A 17315-nucleotide genomic window follows, 5' to 3' on the forward strand; every position below is an offset into this window, starting at 1 on the left:
GTACCACTCTTCCATGGCATTTCACAAAGCAACCATTAAAAAAGCTGCACAATTCAATCAGTAGATTAAACAGTGGAATTTATAAAAAAAAAAAAAAAAAAGAGAGAATGAAATGAAAATCTGAAGAATCACTAAGAGGCAACCCATCAGGCACAGGGGATCGGAAGCAGCAGCAACAGCACTGGGAGGGAGGAGACTGTATGGTGAGGAAAGGACGTGGTGCATCCTCATGAAACTGTTTTCAATTCACCTGTATGTGTCTGAAATTTTATGTCCTATAAAAATGCACTGGGTTATTTTTGGCAGGAGCTTATTTCTCTGAAAACCCCAGTCCGATTTAGCCCACTTTTAAAATTGATTTTCACAAGTCCCCCTCCCCCCAACTTGGCCCTGTTCTGTTAAATTTTAAGAATGTTATTTTGCTCCTTTCAAACATCCATTGGATTGGAAAGAATAAAAACATGTTTAGGTTCATTTTAACTTGAAGGAAAAGTAGCAATGCTGCCATCTAACAGAGGAATCTGAAAATGCTGCCTCATATAATTTCTAGACAGCAGCAGCTTGCAGTCAGGATCTTCAAGGGATTCAGTGAATCCCCAGCACTGCTGCCAACTGTGTGCAAAGTTGGCAACAGTAGCCTGATACTTTAGGTGGCAGCCTGGACTCTGAAAAGCAGCAGGAGGCAGTCTCGCCTACAGCTTTCCCTGTAGGAAATAGCGGGACATAGGGAGATCAATGGGAGATGCTGGACAAGAGGGGGAAGAGGAGAGAAGAAAGAGAAGATGCTGAAGGAACATAGGGAGGTGAACGGAAAATGTGAAGATGCTGGACACAAGGGAGAAGCAAGGTGGAGGGGAGCTGCTGGACACTGAGGTGGGGGGAGGAGAAATACTGGGCAGGAGGGGGCACAGGGAGAACAGAGGGAAGATGGACAGGGCACAGGAAGAAAGAGAAAAAATGCTAGATATCCTTGTGACTCTGGGCAAGTCACTTAACCCTCCATTGCCCCATGTAAGCCGCATTGAGCCTGCCATGAGTGGGATAGCGCGGGGTACAAATGTAACAAAAAAATAAAATAAAAAAAAAGATATGGGAAAGGGAACAGAGGCAGAAAGGAGATAGGGATTGAGAGAGGGAGAAAGATGCTGGACATAAAGGGGGAGTTGGGAAGAAGAGGGAAAATAGGTGCCCCATGTAAAAGGCTTGGAGAGGCTAAGCCTCCAAAGCCCAAACCATGACCTTCCCCCCTCTCTCCTGCTGCTACCCCCGCTGCCTTACCTGTTCTAAGGCAGCAGTAAAAGCAGCAGAATGCATGGGACCATTTCCCTGCACAAGCCACTGTTAACTCTGATGGTCCTATCCCTTCTGACGTAGACTTGCTGAATCACAGTGACAGGATCAAGAGAGCCAGGAGCAGCATATGCAGGGAAATGGTCCCATGCATCATCCTGATGATTTTACTGCTGCTGCCAACCCAGGTTTCACTGGTGCTGTCGCTGCCGACGCCGCCTTAACCCCGAGCAGGACAGGTATGAGTTTTACATTTTGGGGGGGGGGGGGGGGGCGGGAACTGGACGGCTTGCGGTGCCGCGATTGCTTGGTTTTTTTTTCTTTTTGTAGCACGAAGGATGAAGGGAAAGTGGCTTGGCGCACGTGCCCTAGGTTCGCCATCACTGGCCTAGGGGGTGGAGTTGGATCCTAAACCCCAAACAGATTCTGCAGCACCGACTGCCCAAACCGACTGTCGCGTCGCGTATCCTGCTGAAGGCAGTAGTGAGATGTCAATGTGTGGACTGATGTCCACGTTGCAGCCTTGCAAATCTCTTCAATGGAGGCTGACTAAGTGAGCCACTGACGCAGCCACGGCTCTAATATTATGAGCCGTGACATGGCCCTCTAGAGTCAGCCCAGCTTGGGCATAAGTGAAGAAAATGCAATCTGCTAGCCAATTGGAGATTGTGCGTTTTCCGATGGTGACTCCCCTCCTGTTGGGATCGAAAGAAACAAACATCTGGGCAGACTGTCTGAAGGGCTCTGTCCGCTCCACGTAAAAGGCCAATGCTCTCTTGCAGTCCAAGGTATGTAAACTGCTTTCGCCAGGGCGGGTATGAGTACGGGGAAAAATGTTGGCAAGACAATTGACTGGTTCAGATGGAACTTCGACACCACTTTCGGCAGGAACTTAGGGTGCTTGAGGAGGACTACTCTGTTATGATGAAACTTGATATAAGGTGCATGCACTACCAAGGCCTAAAGCTCACTGACCCTACGAGCTGAAGTAACAGCCACCAAGAAAACGACCTTCCAGGTAAAGTACTTCAGATGGCAGGAATTCAGTGGCTCAAAAGGAGCTTTCATCAGCTGGGTGAGAATGACGTTGAGATCCCATGAAGGATGAAGAATGAAGGATGCTAAGTGACTGGACACTAAAGGAAAGGATCCACAAAGACGGGCTGGAAACCCCGGGGCATGGTCTCCAAAGGAGGATCCCTAAAGAAAGACAAGGTATTCACCTGAAGTCCAGAATAATGGGGAGAATAAGGAACTTTGATTTAGCCACAGTTTGGGAGTAACACTGTGAGCCTTGAAATAAGACTGTAATATCAACAGCGGGGGTAGAGGACAGGATTATAAATTTGAGGTAAAGTCCTGTCCAAGGGGTAGTGGCTGTTTTTATCTGAGACCCTCATCTCCCAGTGGAGGGCTCAGTTGAAGAGAGTGTACTGAATTGTTTGTTGAAAGAAGACTAACACCTACAGAGTAGTTAGCTTCTGCTAATTGGAGTGGATTTGCATTTGGAATGGATAATTTCATATCCTGGGAAGCTGGCTAACCAAGTATTGTATAACTGACTCACATGTTCCCTAGTGGAGGGTTCAGTTCAAGAATCCTTCCTAAAGTGTTTCTCCAGGGACAAGCAGGCTGCTTGTTCTCACATGTGGGTCGACGTCCGCGTCGGCCCAGGAATTGGCAAATTTTTGCAAGCAAAAAAGTAAAGTTTTGTCAGAGTCTTCTGGCGTGCATACAGCGCGCACCGCGTATGTTCGGACTGATTTCCCGCCCGTTGCATGAGCACTTCTCTGTTTTTCTTTCTCCACGTTGAAGTGCGGCAGCGTTCGTTTTCTGCTCCTCTCAGGCCCAGGAAGAGTCTTCGTTTGCGATTTTGTTTGCTTCTGTTTTTTTGTTTTTTCTTCACAAGATAAAAAAAAATAATAATAAGGTCCCAGTAGTTTTCCCTTTAGTTTTTTCCCCTATTTCAAGTTTTCTTTCTTTTTCATCGTGGCCGTCCTTAGGCCGCATGGTCGGGTTCTCCCCTTTTCTCTTTTGTGCCTTTTTCTGATTTTTAGGCACAATCGCATCTTTTGATTTTGCCGAAGCCGTTTTTCCTTCCATGTCATCGAAGACTCCCAGCGGCTTCAAGCGTTGTATGCGGTACAACCGGACTATATCAGGTACCGATACCCACTTTGCTGAAACTCAAGCAAGACTGCGGAACCATGATCCTGATTGCACCCTTCTGGCCGCGTCAGATTTGGTTCCCTCTTCTTCTGGGTTGTCCTCCGAAGAACCGTGGAGATTGGAGTGTTTTCCAACCCTCATCACCCAGAACGAGGGATCGCTTCTGCATCCCAACCTCCAGTCTCTAGCTCTCACGGCCTGGATGTTGAGAGCTTAGAATTCGCCTCCTTGGGTCTTTCAGAGGGTATCTCCTATGTTTTGCTTGCTTCCAGGAAAGATTCCATGAAGAGGTCTTACTCTTTTAAATGGAGGAGGTTTGCTGTCTGGTGTGACAGCAAGGCCCTAGATCCTCTTTCTTGTCCTACACAGACCCTGCTTGAATACCTTCTCAAGACCAACTCCTTAAGAGTTCACTTTAGTGCGATTAGTGCTTATCTTCGCCATGTAGAAGGTAAGCCTATCTCTGGACAGCCTTTAGTTGTTCGCTTCAAGAGAAGTTTGCTTTTGTCAAAGCCCACGGTCACTCGGGGTGCAGAAATCTAAAGGAGACGTACGATATAGGAGGAGATTGATAAGCACAGCTCAGGAGAGACCTTCGGTGTCTTGAGGATCTCAAGGTGACAAAACAATGTGACAAGGTGCCAGAAGGATGCTAGGCTGCTATAACCAGCAAAAGAAAGGAAGTGTTGATGGCCCTCTACAAGTCGTTGGTGAGGCTCCACTTGGGAGTATTGTATTCAGTTTTGGAGGTTGCATCATGCAAAGGATGTAAAAAGACTTGAAGTGGTTCAGAGAAAGGTGACAAAAACGGTATGGGGTTTGCGACACAAGACTTATGAGGAGAGACTTGACGACCCAAGTGTGATGATTCACACTACAAGGGGACAGACAGATAGAAACAAACCCCAAGCAACTGAAGGCACTAGTGGGGTTCTCCCCCCCCCCCCCACAATACTGTTAGTGTTCCAAGGCAGACCCCACAGCACTCAGAGCTAGCTGGCAGCAGAAAAGCAGAGAACCATAGCCGAGACTAAACCAGAACAGATCCCCAACGGGGGTGTGGGGGAAGGGGGGAGGGACTCAGTCACCCGAGTGTGGCTTCCCCAAGACAAAAGAGGCCCCTGCAGACCTCAGCTTAGTCCAGTTGACAAAAGGGCTCTACAGCACTGACAGCAACAAATAACCACAGACCAAAACAACCACTTTGAAAACAGAGCTCCCCTCTTTAAATCTAAATTTTTTTGGAGAACCAAATCTGGAAACCTCAGATCAGGACTGCACAGGCACACAGATTCACCATCTGCTAGAGACTGAGAACTACTGACTCTCAGGGGTCTGCACGGGATAGTTATAGGTCTTCTGAAGAGTTTGTGGTTCTCAGTCTCCATCTGCTGGTTGTACTGCATAATCAGCTGTGCTGGTCTGGAGGGACGGTATGGAATGTGCTTAATATACTACTCCTTCTCTTTGAAATACCCTCCCAGTCCCTATTCATCTTGAGTTATCCTACCCTAAATTTCGAAGTCTTGAAGACACGTTTCTTCATAGAAGCTTTCGGAAGTCCTCCCATCAGTGGGGACTATTTACTATATTTTTTCCTTCTGTTTTGTGTTTTTGATTACTTTCTTCCTTTTCTGTTTTTTTTTTCTTTCCTATGATGAATGGTGTTCCTTTTCTATTTTCTTTTTAAATGTTTTTAATAATATTGTACGTCGCTTTGTTCTGCTATGCAGGAAAGGAAGACTATCAAAATTTGTAATAAACCATAAACTTACATCTGCTTCAAAGGTGTACATTTATGCATAGATTTGTACATTTTATAAAATGAACGTGCATATCACAACTCCGCCCATGCTCTGCTCAAACTATGTCTATATGGAGCTTACATTAAAAAAAAAAAAAAAAGCTCTTTCCATGCACCCTACTTTTCATTTGAAATTCAAAGAGGTATACACAAGAGCTCTTTCTATGTGTAAACCATGCTTTAAACACAGAAAAGACTTAATGAATTTACCTCCACAGTAACCAGTAGTAGCACAAAATGCACTTACCATCCAGGGAGAGCCAGTCCAGCTGAGTGCTTGGAAGAGACATAAAATTTCGGGACCGATACTCAAACAGAACTGAACTGGAAATTATCCGGCTGTCCTTGGCCACCTGCAGAGTGACCAGTCCTGACTCATGAGCTGCAAGAGAACAGGAGATAAGTAAAAACAGAAGGACTTGAGGAGAGGTGTGAGGGGACAGGAGATCAGTGAGGATGTTGGGGGAGGGGCCAAAGTATGAGAGAACAGGAGATCAGAAAGGAAAAAGGGGTTTGGGTAAAGATGTGAGTGCCAGTTGCATCAGTGATACACAATATTAGGATGTCAACAGGAAGACTGAATTTATTTGAACTTAAAACACATTTTAAAGCCAATGTTATATGCAGTGAGCAGAAGGTGCTATCAGAGAGTGTATCTTTGACTGCATTGCTTTCGCTAATATATTCAATTTAAATTTTATGAGTAAGTTAAACTAGAAAGACAAGAGGGAGGAAACAGAGAACAAAAGATCAGTAAGCATGGTGAGGGAATTCAAGGAGAGATGCAAGAAAGTAGGCCAGTAAGAATCTGGTGGTTATCACTCAGGGAGAGGAGAGAGACCAAGAGATTAATAAGGACAGGAAGATTCAGCAAGAAGTGAGGAGAGTATATCTGTAAGGATTGTGGGGGTGGGGATGGGGGAATTCGAAGAGATGTGACAGAACAGGAAATCAGTAAAGATAGTGTGGATGCTGCTGGCGTCGGCATTTAAAAAGGAGATAGAGCAGCTTTTAAACTAGAAATGGGGGGAAGGCCGACAGTCGCTCAAAAGCGCATGGTTCGGGAAAAGGTATCTTGCAAAGATACCTCACAAACAGGGAACATAGGGTTTCTGGATAGTGAGGTTGCACAACAGACTGTGGTAGGCCAGGTGCCCTTAAATACAACTAAAGATCAGACAAAAGATGTCAAATCAATAGTGTCAGGTACTAAGCATCATGCAAATAAGAACAAAAAACATACTCTGAAATGTCTATATGCAAATGCTAGGAGTCTAAGAAATAAGATGGAAGAGTTGGAATATATTGCACTAAATGAAAAATTGGATATAATAGGCATTACTGAGACCTGGTGGAAGGAGGATAACCAGTGGGACACTGTCATACCGGGGTACAAAGTATATCGTAATGATAGGGTAGACCGGACTGGTGGAGGGGTAGCATTGTATATTAAAGAGAGCCTTGACTCAGATAGATTACAAATTCAGCAGGACACAAATCACACCTTTGAATCACTGTGGGTTGAAATTCCATGTATAAAAGGGAAAAAAATGGTGATAGGAGTGTACTACCGTCCGCCTCGCCAGGATGAGCAGGTAGACACAGAAATGATAAAAGAAATCAGAGACGCGAACAAAATGGGCAATGTGATAATAATGGGTGACTTCAATTATCCAAATATAGACTGGGTAAATGTAACATCGGGACACGCTACAGAGATACAATTCCTTGATGAAATCAAGGACAGCTTTATGGAGCAACTGGTGCAGGAGCCGACGAGAGAAGGAAAAATTCTAGACTTGGTCCTTAGTGGAGCGCATGATCTGGTGAGGGACGTTATGGTACTGGGGCCGCTTGATAACAGTGACCATAATATGATCAGTTTTGACATCAACCTTGAAGTAACTGTACACAGAAAGTCAAATACGTTAGCGTTTAACTTTAAAAAAGGAGACTATGATAAAATGAGAAGAACGGTAAAAAAAAACTTAGGGGGGCAACTGAGAGAGTAAAAACTGTACAACAGGCGTGGACGCTGTTCAAAAATACCATCCTGGAGGCCCAGGCCATACATATTCCGCGAATTAGAAAAGAAAGACGGAAGTCCAAAAGACACCCGGCCTGGTTGAAAAGTGAGGTGAAGGAAGCTATTAGGGCTAAAAGAAATGCCTTCAGAAAATGGAAGAAGGAACCGTCTGAAAATAACAAGAAACAGCATAAGGAGTGTCAAAGCAAATGCAAGGCGCAAATTAAGAAGGCCAAGAGGGAGTATGAAAAAAAGATAGCATTAGAGGCAAAAAAACATAGTAAAAATTTTTTTCGGTATATTAAAAGCAGGAAGCCGGCAAAAGAATCGGTTGGGCCGCTGGATGATCGAGGGGTAAAAGGGGCGATCAAGGAAGACAAAGACGTAGCGGAGAGACTGAATGAATTCTTTGCTTCGGTCTTCACCGAGGAAGATTTGGGTGGGATACCGGTGTCGGAAATGGTATTTCAAGCGGACGAGTCGGAGAAACTTACTGACTTCACAGTAAACCTGGAGGACGTAATGGGGCAGTTCGGCAAACTAAAGAGTAGCAAATCTCCTGGACCGGATGGTATTCATCCTAGAGTACTGATAGAACTGAAAAATGAGCTTGCGGAGCTACTGCTAGTGATATGCAACTTATCCTTAAAATCGAGCGTGGTACCGGAAGATTGGAGGGTGGCCAATATAACGCCCATTTTTAAAAAAGGCTCCAGGGGAGATGCGGGAAATTATAGACCGGTGAGTCTGACGTCGGTGCCGGGGAAAATGGTAGAGGCTATTATCAAAAACAAAATTACAGAGCACATCCGAGGACATGGATTACTGAGACCAAGTCAGCATGGCTTTTGTGTGGGGAAATCTTGCCTGACCAATTTACTTCAATTCTTTGAAGGAGTGAACAAACATGTGGACAAAGGGGAGTCGGTTGATATTGTGTATCTGGATTTTCAAAAGGCGTTTGACAAGGTACCTCATGAAAGGCTACAGAGGAAATTGGAGGGTCATGGGATAGGAGGAAATGTCCTATTGTGGATTAAAAACTGGTTGAAGGATAGGAAACAGAGAGTGGGGTTAAATGGGCAGTATTCACAATGGAGAAGGGTAGTTAGTGGGGTTCCTCAGGGGTCCGTGCTAGGACCGCTGCTTTTTAATATATTTATAAATGATTTAGAGATGGGAGTAACTAGCGAGGTAATGAAATTTGCTGATGACACAAAGTTATTCAAAGTCGTTAAATCGCGACAGGATTGTGAAAAATTACAAGAGGACCTTACGAGACTGGGAGACTGGGCGGCTAAATGGCAGATGATGTTTAATGTGAGCAAGTGCAAGGTGATGCATGTGGGAAAAAAGAACCCGAATTATAGCTACGTCATGCAAGGTTCCACGTTAGGAGTTACGGACCAAGAAAGGGATCTGGGTGTCGTCGTCGATAACACACTGAAACCTTCTGCTCAGTGTGCTGCTGCGGCTAAGAAAGCAAATAGAATGTTGGGTATTATCAGGAAAGGTATGGAAAACAGGTGTGAGGATGTTATAATGCCGTTGTATCGCTCCATGGTGCGACCGCACCTTGAGTATTGTGTTCAATTCTGGTCTCCGCATCTCAAGAAAGATATAGTAGAATTGGAAAAGGTGCAGCAAAGGGCAACTAAAATGATAGCGGGGATGGGACGACTTCCCTATGAAGAAAGACTAAGGAGGCTAGGGCTATACAGCTTGGAGAAGAGACGGCTGAGGGGAGACATGATAGAGGTATATAAAATAATGAGTGGAGTGGAACAGGTGGATGTGAAGCGTCTGTTCACGCTTTCCAAAAATACTAGGACTAGGGGGCATGCGATGAAACTACAGTGTAGTAAATTTAAAACAAATCGGAGAAAGTTTTTCTTCACCCAACGTGTAATTAAACTCTGGAATTCGTTGCCGGAGAAAGTGGTGAAGGCGGTTAGCTTAGCAGAGTTTAAAAAGGGGTTGGACGGTTTCCTAAAGGACAAGTCCATAAACCGCTACTAAACGGACTTGGAAAACTCCAAAAGGTTTCCTAAAGGACAAGTCCATAAACCGCTACTAAACGGACTTGGAAAACTCCAAAATTCCAGGAATAACATGTATAGAATGTTTGTACGTTTGGGAAGCTTGCCAGGTGCCCTTGGCCTGGATTGGCCGCTGTCGTGGACAGGATGCTGGGCTCGATGGACCCTTGGTCTTTTCCCAGTATGGCATTACTTATGTACTTATGTACTTATGTGGAAGGAAAGGACTCAAGTGTGATAAACACCTAGAAAAGTTACCTGGACAGTAGCAACGCAGGACCCCAGACTGAATGAGGGAAGCAGGAACAGAGATCTGATCAAACATGCAGGAGTACTGCTCTATGTCCTCCTGCCATGGGCCTGTGATCAGCACCTTTACACCTCCCTAGAAAGAATCAAAAATGAGATGAGCAGGCAAAGAGAGTAGCAGAGTACTGATCTGTATTCAGGCTTCTCGCTTATCTATCGTTTATTCAACAGAGAAGATAGATTAGAACCCTGCTTCACTAACAGTCAGTCCACATCTGCACATAACCAAGCAGAGACAACTGCACAAGGAAATCACAGGGAACAGTCTATTCATGGGAGAGATCACAGCATGAGATCATACAAAAGCTCAAGGAGCAAAGAAACTCACAAAGCACAGGCCAAACAGAAGGGTGAGGCACCAGGACCCACATATACACAGAGCATAAGCAAGACAGATTCAGAAAGGCTGGTGCAGCGCCTCCAAAGCCGATACTGTGGTTGGCAAGACAGCGGAGCACTTCTCACCCTCTCAATGCACCATACTGCTGGCCTTTCTAGACAATCTCAGATCTGCATTCCAATGGCTTACCTCAGGGTAGGACCATTCTGGGGAGAAGTCTGTGATGCAGACCAGTGGTGGTGCCAATGCAGCTGCTTCAGGTACAGTCTGTGTAGCTGGCTCTGGAAATCCAGCAGCAGGGAGGGGAAAGCTGACATGTGAGGGTTCATTTGTCTGGCTCTGCCCCTCACCAAAGCTGGCATCAACTCCTCTCCCTTCCTCCTCTTCTGGCAAGAGGTCAGAGATGATATCTGGGAACTGGCTGTCAAAGGTGATAAAGTTTCCAATGTTGAGGTCAATGGCAGTTGGAGGTGCCACAGCAACAGGAGAGGAGGGAGGACCCAGGTTATTCTGGATAATGGAGTACAGGTCACGCATGCTAGATACAGCTCCTGCACTCGTGTCCACAGCCCTCTTATCAGTGGTGGAATTTGAGCTGGTGTCCATGGGCATTTCTGTCTCTGTTACTCCAGGCTTACAAGGTATAGAGGAAGCCTGAGACTCATTCTTCACACTGCTTCTGCTCTCTACCTCCTCTTGTTGCTCCAAGTTTGACTCAGAACCTTGGCCCCGTCCACTCTCCTCATCATCCTGGATGAAGAAGGGATTCTGAGGGCCTCCTGAGGGCATTGGGGGGCCATAGAGGAAAGATTTTGTGGTCCCATGTTCTGGCTTCTCCAGCCTTCGTGGCAGTATTGTTGAAGAAAAGAGTCCGGCATGCTCTGGAATCTTGCTCTCACTCTGTGGTGGCGGCTCACCAGCAGGAGGTGGGCTGAAGGCAGCCCCTCCCCCATAGGTCTGCCCACGTCTGGGACTGTTGAGAAAGGAGTCTGGATCAAAACAAGCAGTTGGGCTGTCCACTGTATCCATATTTGCTTCCAAGTTCTGTGAAAGCACGAGGCCTGGGCTGGGCATCAGTGCCAGGCCTGAAGCAGGAGCCAAGGTCATTTCATGGCTCCCAGATGGCATGACTGTGTTGCTGGCCTCAGGCACAATTAGCTGCCGGCTGGGTGTCAGCGTCAGGGGCTTCTCTGGAGCCAAGCTGGTCATAACAATGACAGCATTGCGTGGTAGTGTACAGGCCACAGGGCCTACAGCCACACTACTACTGGTCAGGCCCACAGCACTCAATTCCCGCTCCCCAAAGGCCACAGGAGAGCCATGAGTAGAGTCAGGTGTCTCTGATGAAGAGGAAGATGACATATCATTGCTCCCAGCGCTGCCTTGAGCAACATTCTTTCCAAGTCTGCTCTCCTTTACTTCTGGTTCAGCCTTGGTATCAATATTCTGCACTTCAGTCAGGGCAGGATAGGGGCAAGGCCGCACCTCTACCTTCAGGGAGATTATGCGGTGCTTAGTGTTGCTGAACTTGTGAGGGATGTGGCCAGGTGTTCCTGAAATGGGAAGATAAGTAAAGGCAGTTAAGAGACTAGACACAGAAATATGCAACATGGCAACAGATAGACACCTAAATACCAATCTCTTCTCTGCCCCATTCTCCCTTCTTGCTGCATTACCACAAACCCACATGACCTCCAGTTTATACCTACTTCTCCAGTACTGAGGATCCTCTGTGCCTCTTCTCACTTTAAATCTTTGATGCTCTGTGCTCCCTTTCCCCCACCCCATGCTCTTCCATTATTGAGGATCCTCTCTGCCCATTTCAGACTTATCCTTCACCCTCTCATCAATGAAAAGTTTCTAAGAAGAGACATGGCCATTCTGCACTAACTACTACTACTTATCGTTTCTATAGCGCTACTACTAGACGTACGCAGCGCTGTACACTTGAACATGAAGAGACAGTCCCTGCTCGACAGAGCTTACAATCTAATTAGGGCAGACAAACAGGACAAACAAGAGATAAGGGAATATTATTTATTTATTGCATTTGTATCCCACATTTTCCCACCTCTTTGCAGGCTCAATGTGGCTTACAATACATCATGAATGGTGGAATTATATAACAAAATAGACATTTAGTATTACAGAAGGATCTTGGGTAACATTATAATGATAAAGCATGATAGTAGTATAACAAGCAGATATTATAAGACAATTCTGGATGTATGTAGAGGAGTTCACATTTGTTGATCTTTGTGGTATACCTTGTTAAAGAGATGGGTCTTCAGTAGTTTGCGGAACTTAGTTAGTTCATAAATCATTTTTAAGTTGCGCGGCAGCGCGTTTCAGAATTGTGTGCTCAGGTATGAAAAGGTTGACGTATGCGTTAGCTTGTATTTTAGACCTTTACAGTTGGGTAAGTGAAGATTAAGGAGGGTGCGGAATGATTTTTTAGCATTCCTGGGTGGTAAGTCTATCAGGTCTGACATGTAGGCTGGGGCATCTCTGTGAATGATTTTGTGAACTAGGGAGCATATTTTGAATGTGATGCGTTCTTTAAAGTGGGAGCCAGGGTAGCTTTTCTCGTAGGGGCTTAGCACTTTCATATTTTGTTTTACTGAATATGAGTCTAGCTGCAGTGTTCTGGGCTGTCTGAAGTTTCTTATTTGCTCTTTGCAGCCAGCATAGAGTGCGTTGCAGTAGTCTAGATGACTGAGTACCATTGATTGTACCAGGATGCGGAAGACGGTCCTTGGGAAGAAAGGTCTTACTCTTTTTAATTTCCACATTGAGTAAGGTAGATAAAATAAGGGTTCTGAACAAGTGAATAAGGGTTAGGAGTTAAAAGCAGCATCAAAAAGGTGGGCTTTTAGCTTAGATTTGAAGACGGCCAGAGATGGAGCTTGACGTACCGGCTCAGGAAGTCTATTCCAGGCATATGGTGCAGCAAGATAAAAGGAACGGAGTCAGGAGTTCACGGTGGAGGAGAAGGGTGCAGGTAAGAGAGATTTACCCAGTCAACGGAATTCCTGGGGAGGAATGTAGGTAGAGATGAGAGTGGAGAGGTACTGAAGAGCTGCAGAGTGAATGAACTTCTAAGTCAATGAGAGGAGTTTGAACTGTATGCGGAAATGGATAGGAAGCCCGTGAAGTGACTTGAGGAGAGGGCTAATATGAGCATAACGACACTGGCGGAATATAAGTCATGCAGCAGAATTTTGAACAGATTGAAGAGGAGAGAGATGGCTAAGTGGGAGACCTGTGAGAAGCAAGTTGCAATAGTCTACGCGAGAGGTGATAAGAGTGTGGATGAGGGTTCTGGTAGTGTGCTCAGAAAGGAAAGGGTGAATTTTGGTGATATTATAGAAAAAGAAACGACAGGTTTTAGCAGTCTGATGAATATGTGCAGAGAAGGAGAGAGAGGAGTCAAAGATGACCCCAAGCCTACGAGCTGATGACACAGGGAGGATGAGAGTGTTATCCACAGAAATAGAGAATGGGGGAAGAAAAGAGGTTGGTTAGTTTAGGGGAAAAGATAAGAAGCTCGGTCATGTTTAGTTTCAGTTGGCAGTGAGACATCCAGGCAGCAATGTCAGACAGGCAGTCTGATACTTTGGCCTGGATTCCTGCTTTCTGGTGTGGAAAGGTAGATCTGGGAGTCCTCAGCTTAAAGGTGATACTGAAAACCATGGGATGAGATCAGAGTACCAAGGGAAGAAGTATAGATGGAGAAAAGAAGAGGTCCCAGGACAGATCCCTGAGGTACACCAACTGATAGTGGGATAGAAGTGGAGGAGGATCCACCAGAGTATACACTAAAAGTACAATGGGAGAGATAAGAAGAAAACCTGGAAAACAGAGCCCTGAAATCCATGTGAGGACAGCGTATCAAGGAGTAGACTGTGATCAATAGTGTCAAAAACAGCAGACAGATCAAGAACGATGAGGATAGAATAGAGACCTTTGTGGGGGTTTTGGGGTTGAAGTTGAGGTTAGTAGCACATGTTCAATTGCAGTACAGATCTGTGTTATCAATATCAGATGTTCAGTGGCTATATGTGATATAATTTTTGATGCAATGGCATGGATTTCTAATAAAAGTTATTATTAAAAAAAAAAAAAAAAAGAATAGAGACCTTTGGATCTGGCCAGGAACAGATCAATGGAGACTTTAGCAATCGCTGTTTCAGTTGAATGAAGGTGGCGAAAGCCAGATTGAAGTGGATCAAGAATAGCTTGAGATGAAAGAAAGTCAAGGCAACGGCGGTGAACAGCACGTTCAAGTATCTTGAATAGGAAAGGGAGGAGGGAGATGGGGCGATAATTGGAAGGACACGTAGGGGGTCCAATGAAGGTTTTTTAAGAAGTGGTGTGACTACGGTATGTTTGAAAGCATCAGGAACAGTTGCAGTGGAAAGTGAAAGATTGAGGATATGACAGATAAAAGGGATGACAGTAGGAGTGATAGTGTTAAGTAGATGGGTGTGAACAGGCTCAGAGGAACAGGTACTTAGTTTCGAGGAGGAAAGAAGATGTGTAGTTTCCTCTTCAGTGATTTCGGAAGAAAAGGAGGCAAGGTTTGGAGGGTTGAGAGAATGGACTAAGGGAAGGAGAGGTGGAGGTGACCTGGTTGAGAATTCAAGTTTAATCTTGTGAACCTTATCATGAAAGTACTCAGCCAGAGTCTGGGGGGAAGTGAAGGGGGGGTTGGAGGTGAAGGCACTTTGAGGGGAAAGTTCAGTGTGGCAAAGAGACGTCGAGGGTTTGAGCCAAGAGAATTTGTCAACTGGATGTAATAGTCCTGTTTGGCAAATAAAAGAGCAGACTGGAAGGAGGTCAGCAAGAATTTGAAATGTATGAAGTCAGCATGGGCACGGGATTTCAGGAATTCGGCAGAGCGAACACAGGAACGTAGGTAGCAGATTCTAGAGGTCAGCCAAGGCTGGGGTTTGGTACGTTTTACAGAACGGGGAATGGGAGGAGCGAGAGTATCCAGAGCAGAGGAGAGAATAGTATTATAGGAAGAGACAGCCTCATTGAAAGACTTGGATAACATAGTGGTAGAGAAGAGATTTGAAACACTGGAGGACAGAGTAGGAGGGTCAATAGCCTGAAGATTCCTAAATGTATTGGTTAAGATTGGACGGGACTGGGGAGGAGGGTGTTTAAGTGTGAAAGTTATCAGATGATGGTCAGAGAGGGGAAGAGTTGAGGCACAGAAACTGGGGAGTGAGCAGTTTGAGAAGAGGATAAGATCAAGACAGTGGCCATTCTGGTGAGTGGGGGCAGTGGAGCACAGTTGAAGATTGAAAGAGGATGTTAAAGCAAGAAACTAAGAAGCATAAGAGTCAGAGGGATCATTAGCATGAATGTTAAAATCCCCAAGAATGAGGGAAGGAGATGAAGGTTCAAGAAAGAAGGAAAGCCAGGCATCAAAGTCAGTGAGAAAGGAAGAAAGGGACTTATCAGGGGGTCGATAAATGACTGCTACTCGGAGAGGCAGAGGAACAAAGAGACGGATGGAGTGGACTTCGAAGGAAGAAAAACAGTGAGACTGAGGTGGAAGAAGAGATTGAAATCTACAAGAGGGTGAAAGTAGTAGCCCGACACCACCTCTGCGGCCAACCAGGCGAGGAGTATGGGAGAAAAGATAACCTCCATGGCATAGGGCCGTGACTGAAGCAGAGTCTTCAGGATAAAGCCAAGTTTCAGTTAGGGCAAGCAGATGGAGAGTACAAGAGATAAAAGAGGTCATGGGTGTAGGAAAGTTTGTTACAGACAGAGCGGGCATTCCACAGAGCGTAAGAGAAAGGCAGGGAAGAAAAGGGGAGGAGAGGAAGAGAAATTAGATTGGAGATATCACAGTGTGACCTGCACAAATAGGATGAGACCTGATGTGGAGGACCAGGATTGGGATTAATGTCCCCAGCGGAGAGCAGGAGAAGGAGCAAGAGAGTACGGAAAATAGTAGGAGAGGTATGACAACAGCGACGAAGGCGAGATGTACTCAGATAGAAGGGAGATGGATGAATGGAAGGAAGGAAATGTTGAGGGTTGAGAGCTGAGAAAAAGGAAGAGGAAAAAAGAGATGGTGAGATGATGAATACAGAGGGTGGACAATGTGTTCCTGCAGTGTACAGTGGTTTCAGATGGAGAAACAGATTAGGAAGGGACAGTACCAAGAAGAAAAAGTGTACGCTGTATAACCCCCCTTGGGAAGATAAGAATGATTCCAGAGCCTACTTTCTAATCCTTGTGTGAACTGGGAGCACTGCAAAGGCACGATTATTCTTCCACGCGATGGAGAAAGGAATCCCAACTGCTGCAGAATTTCTTCACTTACTGATTGATGCGTCGGTGCCAGGTTCCAGAGGAACCACTGACAGCAGAAGCAGCCTCTGCTGGTGGGTGAACAGGACCGAGTACTGGTTTCCAGTGAGACTGATCAATATTCAGTTCCTCCAGCTACTCAATGTTTTGGGTTTTTGTTTTTTGTGGTTTTCTTTTTTTTTTTTTTTTTGGAGGGGGGGGAGGGGTCATTAAAAAAAATCCAAATATTCAGCTCCTCTTTATGAATAGTCAGTGGTGCAGAATAGACAGATTCACCACTGATAGCTGATAACAAAATCAATAGCAAAGATACTCAGCCACTACCCTATAAAGTCAGTCATTACCAACCACAATCTGCGCTATATAGACACAGGGCACTTACAGAGTTCAAGCATAACTGAGTGTATATGAATGCTTGCAGTTATGCATGAGCACTTACACTGATAAAGAGTTTGGAAATAACATATGTTACACAGCACTCTAAATGAAAGGTCTCATTTATACTGAGGTATTATCACCTGCTTTTCCCTGCTGGCCATTCCTGTCCCTTTCCTTAAGTGTTAGAAGGAGAGGATTCTCTACTACTAATTTCTATAGTACTACTAGACGTACGCAGCACTGTACACTAAACATGTAAGAGACAGTCCCTGCTTGACAAAGCTTACAATCTACTCAAGACAGTGAACAGGACAAATAAGGGATTAGCGAATTACTTATGATGGGAATGATAAAACAGACATGAGTACTGAACAAGTGAATAGGAATTAGGAGTTAAAAGCAACCTCAAAAAAGTGGATTCTCCCCTTGCACTGGGGCACAAGGTCTTTCTACTTCCCCTGATTTGCCTATGTTGCCCTCAGCTGCCAACTATGACCTAATGTGACTCTTACAACTTCTGTAGAAGGTAAAACTTAACATGGAGTTCGTTATAATGAATGATTTTTTATTGTATTCTTGCCTTTAAAACCTGAAGGCTTTTATTAAATTTTTTTTTTTTTTTTTGGG

At 45.1% G+C, this 17315-nt stretch overlaps 1 protein-coding gene across 1 annotated transcript in view; it reads right to left on the reverse strand.

Moving 5' to 3' along the window:
- The window catches only part of CAMTA2 (calmodulin binding transcription activator 2), a 177413-nt gene that overhangs the window by 77164 nt on the left and 82934 nt on the right, over positions 1 to 17315 (reverse strand). The window contains 3 exon segments of the mRNA XM_030187287.1: positions 5511 to 5645; positions 9587 to 9713; positions 10167 to 11530. Of these exon segments, the coding sequence (XP_030043147.1) occupies positions 5511 to 5645; positions 9587 to 9713; positions 10167 to 11530 (1626 nt within the window).

The sequence above is a fragment of the Microcaecilia unicolor genome, chromosome 14, assembly GCF_901765095.1.
Source record: "Microcaecilia unicolor chromosome 14, aMicUni1.1, whole genome shotgun sequence".
In the NCBI taxonomy this organism is placed as follows: domain Eukaryota; kingdom Metazoa; phylum Chordata; class Amphibia; order Gymnophiona; family Siphonopidae; genus Microcaecilia; species Microcaecilia unicolor.